Source organism: Poecilia latipinna, unplaced genomic scaffold (genome assembly GCF_001443285.1).
Source record: "Poecilia latipinna isolate Pla-1442-1.1 unplaced genomic scaffold, P_latipinna-1.0 Scaffold81, whole genome shotgun sequence".
Taxonomy (NCBI): Eukaryota; Metazoa; Chordata; class Actinopteri; order Cyprinodontiformes; family Poeciliidae; genus Poecilia; species Poecilia latipinna.
Window position 1 is genome coordinate 712,140 of NW_015112697.1, and position 13,668 is coordinate 725,807.

Sequence of the window (13,668 nt, forward strand, 5' to 3'; positions counted from 1 at the left end):
GGCCCCCTGTAGGCCTGCTGCAACCTATACCCTATCCTATCTGTTGCTCCTTCCCTGATGTGATGTCACAAATAATTGTGGGAGGAAATGAAACAAATATGTGTAGCATAAACTGTATGAGTGAAGCACTGTGAACATACGTACGGATGCATCTAGGTCGACTGGATTTCTTATTGAGATTTGATAACGTCTCCTGGTTAGATCTTTGATATTGCAGAAAAGCTGGTAGCACGTTAGTGAAGTGTGTTGAATCTTTCATCTAAAACATTTCAGGTCAAAACAGCCCCCAAAACTACATAAAAGATGAGAACAAAAGTCCTTCTAATCTTAAATTTCATGTTACTTTAGTTCTTAATTGTACACATACAGCTTGGCAAACAATTACTTTAGATCAACATTAGATTCTTTTTCTTTCTTTTTTTTTTTGCTCTTTCCTTTGGTTTGTTGTTTTGTTTGTATTCCGTTTTCATTCCTGTAAAGTACTTTGTATTGCCTTGTTGCTGAAAATGTGCTGTATAAATAAAATTACCGTTTCTACCAATTTCCAGAAAATAACAAAAAAAAGAAAAATAAACGGATGTAATATAATGGCTTTAGTAACTGTTTTGTTTAGAGAGTTTCAAACTTTTGATTTTGCTTTGAGGAAGATGATTTGCAAAATGGGTTTTGTTTGCGTCAAGTTGTCTTGGTGGTAGGAGCGTACTTTTCATGTAATGACTCAATGTGTGACCCTGCCCATATACTCCAACCGTTTTTAACAAATGTAAGAAGAATTGATTTGCCATCACACACCCAAGCATTACTTCATTACTCAAATTGGCTTTAAGCCACACTGTGGATTTGACCAGCAGAATCCAGATTCAGTCTATACAACGTTTTATGTTTCTATAACATAAAGGAAAAACTGTAGTAGTCTCATTTTTTTTAATTAGCATATAAACCCTGTTAAGTGAAGTTGTTGATGTGCCGTTACTGGTGCATGTCTGATGCAAAGGCTTTCTAACACCTTTCTCATGTCACGACTCTGAAGACCGAAGGACGTTGTCAGCAGGTTTAATGACAATTAAAAGGGTAAAACTGAAATGAAGACAAAAAATACAATAAATATGTGATCATATGCAGCATAAAATACAATACACTCAATTTCCACCGAACATCACATCCACATGCGCACATCTAGGCTACCAACTGCGCACCCGATAACCTCGCGATATCCTCACATCTAATTAACATAAACATACTCCATCTTAAAACAACACATTAGAGCGCTATCGCTTAGACAGAAACAATGTTGCAAAGTTACAAACTTAATACATACCGGCAATGCAACCATACATGAAAGATTTGAACAGTAATTTACACCAACGAACACCAACGGTGTCTATTTCTACCGTTTAATAAGTTTTGTTTCGAATGACAAAACTTACTACGTGTAGTACCTTAAAATAACATGAGAGGGCAGGCTTTTTTCCTTTTTTCTTGTATAAAAAACAACATTTATAACTTCAAAACAGAACAATTGAATATCTAGTACATATTTTATTGGCTGCAAATATGCCAGAGGTGGAAGTTTTGCCTTCAAGACAAACTAATAAAAACATTGGTTTGACTTCAGTCATTTAGTTTTTTTCAGCACTTTAGGGTTCCTTAATTTCGGGTTGTGTTGGTTAGACACAAAAAAAGCTCTTTAAAGATTGCCATTGACGTATTCTTTGTAGTTCTATCCTGGTTGGAGAGAACCGTTCTACTAGTCTACGGTCTCTTTTCTGCCTGGTTGTTCCTACAGAGTGTCTTTGTTTCATATTTTTAAATGTTATTTTTGTCAATCTCTTGTTGGCGTGTTATGTTTTCTGATCTCTGTATGTTTTTCTTTTGGCACTTATTAGCTTCCATTCATCTCTGTTTTGTAGATTTGTCCCTCAGATGCTTTCACTCTGGTTAATCAGTTTCATGTGTCTTGCTACACTCATCACCTCCCTCAGTTTTTTATTACCCTTTGGTTCTGTCAGTCTCTGCTGGATTATTATTTTTTGCCTGTTATCACCCCAAATTCCTGGCCAAACCTTTTCTAGACAGACTATATCTCTGTACTCCTTTTTATATTTTTTGATTCTCTATGAAACTCTTTATTCCTGCATTTGAATCATCCTCTACAACAAAACAGACACATCATTGAATTGTTTTTCCTTTGATTTTTATTTCTCTAATGCCAGTTTTTCAAATGAAGTGTTAACTATAACTGGGAGTGAAAAAAATACTATAATTGATGTTTTAAAATGTTTTACTGAATCACCAAAACTTTTAAAGATGTAAAATGAAATGTGTTTTTTATCCTGTACATGCAGTTTGACAGTACATGGAAAGATTATAGTGACTGAATGGAAAGAAATGGGGGTGGAGGGAGAAACTAACTATAAAGGCAATTTGTTTCATTTGAATAGGATAAAGATCCTATTCTGGATCTGTATCCAGAATAGGATTTCATCATTCTTTGCATTTTTTGGCATGGATGGTTTTGTTTTGTTAAAACAATATAAAAGACAAGAAGGAAAGAAATCATGAAAAATTTGAAATTCTCCCAAGTTACGCAGCCTGGCTAAAATGCTGCTTTGTTAGTTTCCAAACACGCCCTCTATAAAACACAAAGAAGGATATAACCAAAGTGTGAGGGTTCTTCATTGTGTCCTTTGAGGTTTTCTGTTAGCCCCCATCCTGCTTCCTGTTTCCTCCCACGGTGCAGAAATAGACATGATTGTTAAACTGTGATTCTAAACTGGCCTCAGAAATTACTGTTTGTGAAATTTTTGATAGATTGGTGACTCTTTGGGGGGGAAAACCTACCAATCTTTCTTTTTGACACGTTGTCATTCTCTACATTAGCAACAGCTCCAAAAGGTTTGATCTTTAAATTGCTGCCTGGACATGCAAATAGTTACATGTAAACTAACATGAACAATTACCAGCCAACATTTACAAGCAAGATATATTCTTGAGAGCCTTATCCATGACTAAGCTAAATTATTTTTATTATTTATTGCAACCTTCTGAGATTCAAAGCCTTTTTGAAGACCTGCACTCTTACTACACAAATTAGAGCATGCTGCTTTTTTGGCATGGCATTTTCTAATTCGAATTAGGCTACAGGAAACCTGAAAACCTCCCACACAGTATGTTTCAATCTGTTTTCTATACACTGCTTCCTGCTCAGGGCTACATTGAGTATTTAGACTTAATCTATCGTGATGTCCAAAGTCAGTCTTCTGGATCCAGCATATGTTAGCTTGTTCCCTTGTTCAACATACTCAAATAAAGTGATGGCTCATTAGCAAGCCCGTGAAGAATATTGTGACAAGCTACAGAGATAATTGCATCTTTTGAATAAACTGTGTTGAAGTAAAGATGCATCTAAAACGGGCAGGACACCGAGCCTTGAGGAGCTGAACACCCATGTTTTACATCAAGAATTGACCTAGAAAATACTACGAGAGCCTTACAAATCTGTAACTTCTTAGCTGAAAGACACAGATTAACGGTGTGACACATGAGCGAGTGAAAGGAGCCTAGCATTGTTGATGATTCTGATACGGAAACCACTAAGGGTGTTATTTGTTCCTTCTTCTGATCAGACAGGAAATTATATGTGCAGCACATGTTTGTCAATTGGCATCTAAAAATTAGTTGCTACAAGAATGATTTAACCCTTTTTACTACTTAGAATCTTAATCATAAACAGAGTTTGCTACTCATTTTTTTATGAGCAGCATTTGGCATAGCTGCTCTTGTAATTCAACTCAAAAGCCAAACAAGTTAGTTTGCTGTATTTGACTTGGCTTTTTCTTTAATGATTTTAATTTTGTTCTGTATTGCTGCCATTGTATTGAGAACAATGGCATCAAAGAAGTCAGAAAAGAGATTTACAAGGATAAAATAACAACAACAACAAATAAATCAGCCACAGATTGTTTTACTTAGTCGTGAACGAGGGGAATTGTTAAATTTTTACAGGCTACATAAAAAAAAAAAAAAAACCTAAAAAAAAAACTTACCAATTCTCAGAGATACTAATCCAGAGTTGCCATGATTACAATTAAATAATAAGCAGTGGTAATTGTAATATATTCTATTATTTGTACTTAAAATAGTAATAGTAGTAAAAGTAAAAACTTCAATAGTAAAATAGTAAAGAACTGAATTTAATTTTAAAATCAGAATAACAAACCTGTGTGATGCAACTACTAGTAGAACAGCACCGCCACGTTTTCAGATCATTGATCAATTGATAGTAACAAAATAATAATTTCAGATCCTTAAAATAACATGCTACCAGGATGTTGAAAAAAATCTTACATCAAAGCAAGAACTGCAACAAGGCCCGGTTCTTTTGTAGCGTCCTAAATGTAAAGTATGTAGTTATTATATTTGCTCATGTTCAAATGTGAAAACAAGCATTTGTATGGCTTGTTTATTTACAAGTGGGTCCTTCTTATATTAAGTTATGATAGATATAGTCAGTTTAATTAATTACTTTATAGTTGTTTCAAATGGAAGTGGATTGAATGATAGAGCCAAAGTACATAACACACAATAAAACAGCTTCTGGCACCATGTTGCGAAACACACTCAGGTTTTTTAATGCATACTCTGACATTCATTGTGTGATTAAGGTTTGGTTCCTCATTCATTGTCAGTTTTGAAGAACTGAAACTATAAGCTCAGAAAGTGTTTATGATGATCATGCTTCCTCCTCACTCACCTGAAGGAGAGAGACAAAAACTTTCTCGAGTTAAGTTTAATGTTGGCAAAGAAATGTAATACAAAATATAAACTTGGTTTTGTAAACATAATATGCTTGTGGCATTTTGTTCATTTGACTGCACTCATAAAAAAGGAAGTACTTTCTTTATTTGTTTGTAGTTGACAAGCAGCTTATTGATACTTTACAACTGGAACGTGGGACAGCAGATGAAGTGAAAGTGTTTCTTTATTGAAATGTGCACTGTGAGAGCTTTCCAAATAAATTATTCAAAGTGCCATGAACCATGAACTCAAAATATGATGCATATTAAAAAAAAAAGTAGCAAAATAAAACTTACACTTATCAAAGTAATCATGGACAGCAATAACAAGCATGGAACTTGGAGCAGAAAGTGGAATAGTGTTACAATCATGAGAGCAGAAAACAAATTAAACCAGCACTGAACAATGAACTTAAATAACAAGAAAATCAGGCGAGTGGTATGAGTGTGATGGGCAAAACACAACGAGGCTGAATGAACTTGATCACTGATTCATGGTAGTAAAGTTGCATGAGAACCAAGTAGACAGAGCAGAAGAAATGAGGAAAGGGTGTAGCAAGAAGAAAACAGAAGAAGGAGAGACGATAATTAACCCAGGAGCAAAACTAAGACAAAAAATACCAAAAGCAGAAATAGACCTGACAGTCATCTAAGAAAAATAAATTCAAATGTACAAGAGACAGAAGATAGGCATAAAGTGTGAAAATGGACATATAACAATGAACTATACAAAGAAACAATAATCCAAACACCCATGAATATGAAAAATAAAACTTATTAAACTTCATCTGTTTTGACGGGGGGTTTTTTGTAGCCATTTATTTTCAGGAATACATTTTTGAACACCTCTGGTTGTTTTCAATGTGAACATAACCCCGTTTAATGGTTTCCTGTTAACAAGGCGTGTTGATTAGTCATGTAAGCTTGTCGCAGTAAGAAATTAAACAATTATAGTCTCAAGATGACTTAAAATGAGCGCAATCATTTCCATTCCGATGGTAAATATTTTTTTAAGTGTTGGTTTTGTTTACAAAGACTTTATAATCCATTTTATGTATAGTCGTGGTTGTGTGTGGTTTTTATTTCCTTTTTATTTATTGTTTTTGGTTGTTGTGTTTTATTTTTGAAATTAAATGGTTTTCTGTTCCAGTGTAGAGTGCTCTGTACAAATTTTAAAGCACAGCAGTCTCTGAGAGGCTGACCTTGCATTATTATGACATCATCAACATATTTTAAGTTCTGGGAAATGTATTGTCCAGCAAAATTTACAGGAATCTTTCATAATTTATGTGGTTTCTTCAGTATCAACATAGATTCTCAATTGCTTGCTAAATTTTGACAATTGCCTTATGTCATGACACAACTTCACAAGATACTTAAATCTAATTTTAGTCAGGTGAATATAACAAAAAATATGTGTCAGATAGTCATGTTCATATTGTGACCTTCTGTAATTCCTAACATGTGCACTCCTAGAAGATCAGCAAACAGATATGCTAGATTTCACAATGCTTCAGTATTCCACTTTGTCATATTAAATGCCCCCATTTCATCTGAAAAAGCATTTCGATAAGCTATCTGATGACCTTTTTTTTAGTGTAGAATCTATGCTGAAGAAACCACATAAATTATAAAAGCTTCCTGTAAAAACTACCTATTGTTTCAGAGATAGTGCAGATTTTGTAATGTAGATATGAGGTTGAGTCAGTACATGCGTCTGTTTTCTTAATCCTTCCTGGTCAAGTGGGGGATCAGCAACGTCCCACACAGAACAACACAGAGAATTGACAAAAGATTCATGATTTTTAACTGTGAGAGGCAACTGGATTACTCATACATGCACACGGGGAGAAACGCAATATATTTCAAAAGAGGCCAGGATTTGAATATAAGACTTTCTTGCTTCGAGGCAACAGTGATGGTGCTGGAGATTCAGAAGCAAAGGACTCAGTGGTTTGCTATCTATGCTGTATTCCTGCCCAAAGTCAAACTTGATCTAATCTTTTCATGTAGGTGAACTTTTATGTAAAAATAAGAAAATTAGCTTATGTTCCTCTTTTGCGTTTGTGCATTGTTTTTGACAGATCTGTTGAAACAGGCAAACTTAGCACACTTTGGATCAGAGGCTACGAAGACTCTTACAAAACACTCTTGCTGTTATGTTTGCCTTCAGAGGAAATCATGTTTCTACAGATCAATTCCAAAATTGAAAATGCCAGACCATTTATGATTTCAACATGCTGTTTATTATTAGCATTTGTTGCAAGCAGCGCAGCTTTTTTAGCCAAAACTACATTACCAAGTTTTTTTTTTTTTTTCAAGGTCCTGCGTTGTTCACACATTTCCTTTCTACTGGTGCCTTTGTACTGCTCGACTGCTCGACTGTTTACACAAAGCAGTCGAGTTGTTTATCACAATACATAGTCTCTGAGTTCACAGCCTCCTTCTTCTCTAGGGACTTCTAATATGCGTCTTGAAATCAGTGACTAATTAAAAACATATTGCAGCCTTGGTAATCGTTCCCATTGGACACTGTTCTCTAAGTCACAGCAAAATGTCTCCCTTGCAGCTGAGCCTTAATTATATCTCACCACCAAACCCACTCCACCAGAACTTACCTAAAGTATTAATCTTTTTCTTTTCATTGTATTAATTTTCCAGTCATTGTGGGATCACTGTGTCACTTAGTGCTGCAGTGGTAGAATTATTTTTGTTTGTTCACAAAATCCTGTTTTGGAAATTGACAGAGTAGAATTAGTGACCAAATGTTGCACTTGTTCACTGATAAGGGATTCAAATATGTTTGCAAGCACAAATAATTTAGAAATGGACACATCATTGTTTCAAGTTGGATCTCTTCCTTGTGACAGGGAAATAACAAAAGGAAATTTTCAACTTAAAAATTACATTGGTAAACAAACTGAGATTTAAAAATTAGACTCAAAGTTGCAGCTACAATTTCAAAAGCCAATTTTAGGTTCCGATTTATCTGGAGTTTGGGGTTTTGGGGGATGAAGAGTTTTTTTGTGTTTTTTTTTGTGTTTTTTTTTTTTAAGCTTAAACTGCCTCTGCTAGAAAAAAAGGTGTTAAATTAAAAATCTGAACATTTCCTCAGGCTCTTGATAGGTACTTTTTCTTGAACCTATATAAAAAGACCACAGACAACGTATATGAATTTTATAGACAAGCTTTTGCAAAAGGAGAACTCTTCGCCATGACCTCTCCAGGCCGTTCACAGAGAGTTCTGATCTCCTTCCACGCGAGCCCCTGTTTTATTGTCAAAGCAGAACAGCCAGAAAAAAAACAGAGGTCGTAAAACATTTAACCTAAACAAACCAGCAACTCAGTTCCAGGTGTGATATCTGATCTACGATCTGAGCCCAGTTCAGCTCTAGGTCAAACTGTCAACAAAGAGGGAGGATAAACAAGAGACAAAATTCGACTACTCACAGGCAGTTAGGAGGTATTCTGGTTGATAAGAATTAAGGCCTGGGAAACACAGAGTTAACTGCCTCACATCAAGATAAACAGTCAGTCGTAACCTCCAGGTCAGTTTATACACACATAAGGAAGAAACACTTTAAACTAAAAATCACAATAACATTAGACTGAAAGTAATAACAAAATGATAATACCAAAAATCTCTATCACTCTACCAGCCAGTGGTGAAACATCACTTTTCACTAACGTTGAGCAAAAAGTTGATGCTTGCACATCTGCTTTAGCATTAACACTAACACTCACCACTTCCTTGATTATTAGCGGAAGTTGTACCTATTCTGTGTGTGCTAAAGGTTTTTGGGGTGTACTCTTTTTCCGCAAATATTTCTGTAGTGAGAAAATTAATGCCAAGGTGGAATCCATGGTGTGTGGTTTTCCTTAGTGCTGGTTAAAGTACGGACAAAGTAAAAATAATATTTAAAAGACCCTAAAGTTATGCACATTTTAATAAGAATGCCGCTTCCAACTTTATAGTTGTCTTTGCGTATGATCACAAAATGTAAAGGATGAATATTTGTTTAAGGTCCTGTAGTTTTTACAGTGTCCGTATCTACTTTCAATCTGAGATGGAGGTTCTGAAGCAAAACAACAAAAAAAGTTCAGTTCAGTATTTGCTGATTTTCTGTGGAACATGAGGACATCTGAATTATTTGAGGACACACTATTGGCTGCCACGTGTAAAGCAGCCAATTAAGCCTAATCGTTTATTTCCCTTGACGTTCATTGGCTGTTCACCAAGTCCGCAGATGTTAGCTTCTGTGGTATTAGGACAGCTCCCACTGTTTACATTAATGCTTATTTGGTGTAGAAATTATTAAAATATGAAGTTGTACTCATTTTTAGAGAGAGCTGTTCAACGGAAAACCAGGAATCCACTGTGATGATAGTGATCATATTGTTTTTTAATATGATCCAGTATTTAACTAGATGCTTTCATTACATGAATTATTTATTGTTTTTCCATATTTTGTGTTTTCTTGTTCTTGTTAGTGTCAACTGTTTTAATTAAGCCTTTGTTTTGTCTCCACTTCAGAGCTTCCAAGATGAGAAAAATCAAGGGAAGACTTTTCTTGTTGGTTGGAGCCATCTGCCTGCTGGCTTTCCCTTTCTTTAGGTACTCTGATTATCAGAAATCTTTCCGGAAGAACACTGACGAGAATAACAGACAAAAAAAGACACTCAACAAAAACATCTCTTACGTGCACTCTTGGGGAAAATGTCGGCAAAATCTGACTGCAGCCAACATCACAGGCTTCTCAAATCTTCCTGAGAATATCAAAGACTTTCTCTTCTATCGTCACTGTCGGCATTTCCCCATGCTGCTGGACCTCCCTGATAAATGTGGAGGAGCCGAGAAATCGGGAGACGTCTTCCTTCTGCTGGTCATCAAGAGCTCCCCGGCCAACTACGAACGGCGGGAGGTGCTGCGGAAAACATGGGGTAAAGAGAGGTCATACAACGGCATGCCGATTCGAAGGATCTTCATTTCCGGAGTTTCAGGTGACAGTTATGAAAAAGAAAGACTGAACAATCTCCTGAAGCTGGAGCAAGAGGAGCACAGAGATATCCTCCAGTGGGACTTCAGTGACACGTTTTACAACCTCACTTTGAAGCAAATACTCTTCCTGGAATGGATGGAGAGAAACTGTCCGAATGCTCGCTTCCTCCTGAATGGGGACGACGACGTGTTTGCCCACACAAACAACATGGTTGTGTATCTGCAGAGCCTCAAAGAAAATAAGGGGAGCAAGCATCTCTTCACTGGTCATCTGATCCAGAATGTGGGGCCCATCAGAGCAACGGGGAGCAAATATTTTGTCCCAGTTCAGGTACAGGAATCAAACTCGTACCCTCCGTATTGTGGCGGAGGGGGCTTCCTTCTGTCAGGATATACAGCAATGCTTATATACCGCATGTCCAAATCCATACCCATTCTTCCCATCGATGATGTTTACATGGGGATGTGTCTGGCCAAAGCCGGACTTGGCCCGTCCTCACACATGGGCGTGAAGACAGCGGGGCTGCACATTCCCTCCAACAAAGTAGACAAATTCAGCCCGTGCTTCTATAAAGATGTTTTGCTGGTGCACAGATTCCTCCCGGCTCAGATGTACCTGATGTGGCACAGCACACAGAACCCAGAACTAAAATGTGACGACGCTTAGAAAAGACGTAACAAAACTGAACAATGTCTCATTTAGGAGGGTGGAGCTTATAAAGTCTACACCACCTCAAATGACCATGCAATGTTTCTGCATGGACAGAAACATTGCACTGGCACTGACTACTGGATCATTTCTATCCGTGTGTCAAGTGGATTAAAACATTGTTTTTTCTTAGTTTCCTAATGGATGTTATTTCAGTAATTCATTAAGATTCTGGACAAGTTTCTCAGGGATTGCTTTGTAGGTTCTATGCACTTGTTATTTAGATCTTGTTAGCTGAGTGATACCAGATAGTTTGAGACCAACAATAAATCTTAAAACCACACATTATAAAATGCAAATAGAAAAAGTTTAAAGCATAGGAATGAAGCAATAGGTGATTCTCACTTAAATGCTTTTGAATATTACAATGTTTAAACACTGACCTTTATGCACCTTAGCTGTATAAAGGTCGGGTTTTAAAGGAAACATCCACCTTTCTTTATCTTGTTTGTAACAATTCAAGCAAGGACATGAGACTGTAGATCACTATGCTGATTGACAAGACTGCAGAATAATTTATAATAGTTTTTTTAAATGTTTTAACGTAATCTAACAGTAGTAGCTCAACTTCCTATTTGCTTTTTCATAGATTTGTAACCATTAAAATCTTAGAGGACATTTGCTGGATTTAAACTTCCAAGCTTTTCACCAGGCCAGTTTTTCCACTCGCATGTTGCAGCTGATATCAACCTATTTATTTGTAGAGTTAGAGTTAACTAACTGAACATTATTGGTTGAGTTGAAAGAAGAGATACCAGCGCAAGCCTTTTACCTACCTCTTTGTGAGTTCAAGAAGCAAGGGTTAAAAAGAATTTCAAAGAGCAGGGCGTCACTCGCAAACTGAACATCATGCAGGGTCAACAGGAAGGTGGGAGTGTGTGCATGTGTGAATGGGGAAACACAGCCGCACGTCACAGTGAGAGCATGCATTCTCACACAAAGGTAAAAATAAAAAAGAGTAATAGACAAGTGCACACCATAAGAATTATAATACTGTGCAATTATTTAAAAAATATATATTTCAGATTAAATCTAAGGTGAAGCTGAATGAGTTAATTTAGAGAAGATAAATGCTCAAGATGCATATATATATATATATATATATATATATATATATATATATATATATATATATATATATATAGATATATAGATATATAAGAATTAATGGATTATTTACAAAACATTATCAGTTGCAAACAAAAAAGGTTAGACTAGTGAAGGAAATATATGTGGGCTGCATATTTCTGCATGAGATTTCATGGCACCAAAAAATTGAATGTTTTGTCCCAAGGACATTTAACCTACTATTAAGTATTGAGCAATTCTTCCTGTGTTGTACTACAACTGTATGTTAGCTGTATGTACAGTGGCTCTGAAACATGTACCCAACACTGTTGAAATATCTGGTTCTTAAAAAACTGAGACAAAGAAAAATATGTTTCAAACATTTTATATTTTTAATGTGAGACATAAAGAAAGGACGGTCACAACTGGTGCTTCTTAAAACAATTTTATTCAATTTCAGCATTCTGTCTTCTTCAGTCAGTACTGTAACTACTACCAGTTGAGGCGAAGATGATGAATGTAAGCTAAAGATCAACTTTCTTTGCAGGTTCTTCCTGTTTTTTGCTCTTAGTTTCATCCGAGGTTACAAGTTTATCACTCAGACAATGACTTCAGCCTTTTGCACAGTGCTATAACATGTTTTGTTACAGAGCAACTGAGAAGACAATCTTTTTATTTTTTTTCCCTTTTGTATCTTGTCCTTTACTCATGTCTGTAATAATTTCCTGGGTTGAATATATTTTAAAATTAGGGATAACTCAGTGCATCTTTTGACCTTGATGATATTAAAGACAGTTGATGCTGGTTTGTGTTGCACCGCCTTACACTTGACTCACAGTTTTTCCTCTAGACTATAAAAAATAATTCTTAATGAAAAACTGAAAAATTGATCTTGAGCTGTTGTTTTGGTCCATATTTATTGTGGAAATGATTCACGAGTTGCTATATCAATGCATTCATGAACCATACATTCAGATAGCTGTGGTGTGTTGTTTTCTAATTAATCAATATGAACTGTTTGCTCTGACAAGTTAAACTTTAATTTCCTGTGTGGATTAAATTTCATAATAGGCTGGGATTTGAGGAAGTGTGGAGATTTTATCTATTATATATTTTTCATAATAAAAATGTCTTTGAAATAATGTGTGGTTTGTGTATGTTAAAACAGGCTATTATTTAATACAAAGTTTTATGTAGTCGTTTTCTTTCCAGAGGCTGGCTAAAAGGAAACACTGAATGTGTACTTGAGATTGATTTTCTAGATAAACATTTCAGTCATCAAAGCAGAACTGAACAAACATATCTATATTTGGTGACCGGTTTTTCACAGGGCATTATAATTGACTCTGCCCTTCTGAGATATCTCTTATAACAAGACACAAAGCCAGATGTGTTTCATCGTTTAATCTTTTTGAAACTCCTAACTATGTCTTTCTTCAATCCAGAGTTGAATACAAGGTGTATCAGCCGGATAAATAAAAAGCAAGAGCAGAATGTCCATCCATCCACTTTCTGTACACCCTTGTCCCTTATTGGGGTCCGGTGGACCCAGGACTGGTCTGCAGCAGGGCAAAAACAGAACGTATGATCAATAATGTGTGATTGGGCCATTAAATCTTTGGGCTTCAGGTAGCACACGTACGGTTTTCAGGAAGGAAAATAACAGCCAATGTAATTTGGTCAACATTATTGACTGTACTGCCAAATGTCACATTGAGCTATAATTCAACTTTTTGAAGTTGTTGGGTACTCATAGAGAAAATGATGTAATAGCACCATCTAGTGCATAATAAATGGCGTTACAAGCCCTTCATTCCATCCTCCGTTGTCTATACCAGCTGGTTGTGTGGTTTGCATGGAGGTCATGGAGTGAGAGGCGGGGTACGCCCTGGACAAGATGACTTTTCCCGTCTTTTTCTGAAATTTTTTAAATAGAAGTTATACTTTTTGTACAATAAATTTATTTTCCTTCTTACCTAGAAATGTAGGTTCTTGAATGAACGCTATACTCAGCGAGACCCTTTATTTATGCCAAGAACATGACAGGAAATTTTATTAAGTTTCATCATCTTGTTTAGTATTTCAAATATATATAT

General features: G+C 35.9%; 1 protein-coding gene across 1 annotated transcript in view; it reads left to right on the top strand.

The window, feature by feature from the left end:
- LOC106937802 (N-acetyllactosaminide beta-1,3-N-acetylglucosaminyltransferase 3-like) overlaps window positions 1-10,966 on the top strand; it is an 18,825-nt gene extending 7,859 nt beyond the window's left edge. Inside the window, exon 2 of the mRNA XM_015019511.1 lies at window positions 9,331-10,966. Within this exon, the coding sequence (XP_014874997.1) occupies window positions 9,341-10,462 (1,122 nt within the window). The 5' untranslated portion in view covers window positions 9,331-9,340 and the 3' untranslated portion in view covers window positions 10,463-10,966. The remainder of the gene's footprint in view (window positions 1-9,330) is intronic.
- The last annotated feature ends 2,702 nt before the right edge of the window (window positions 10,967-13,668 follow it).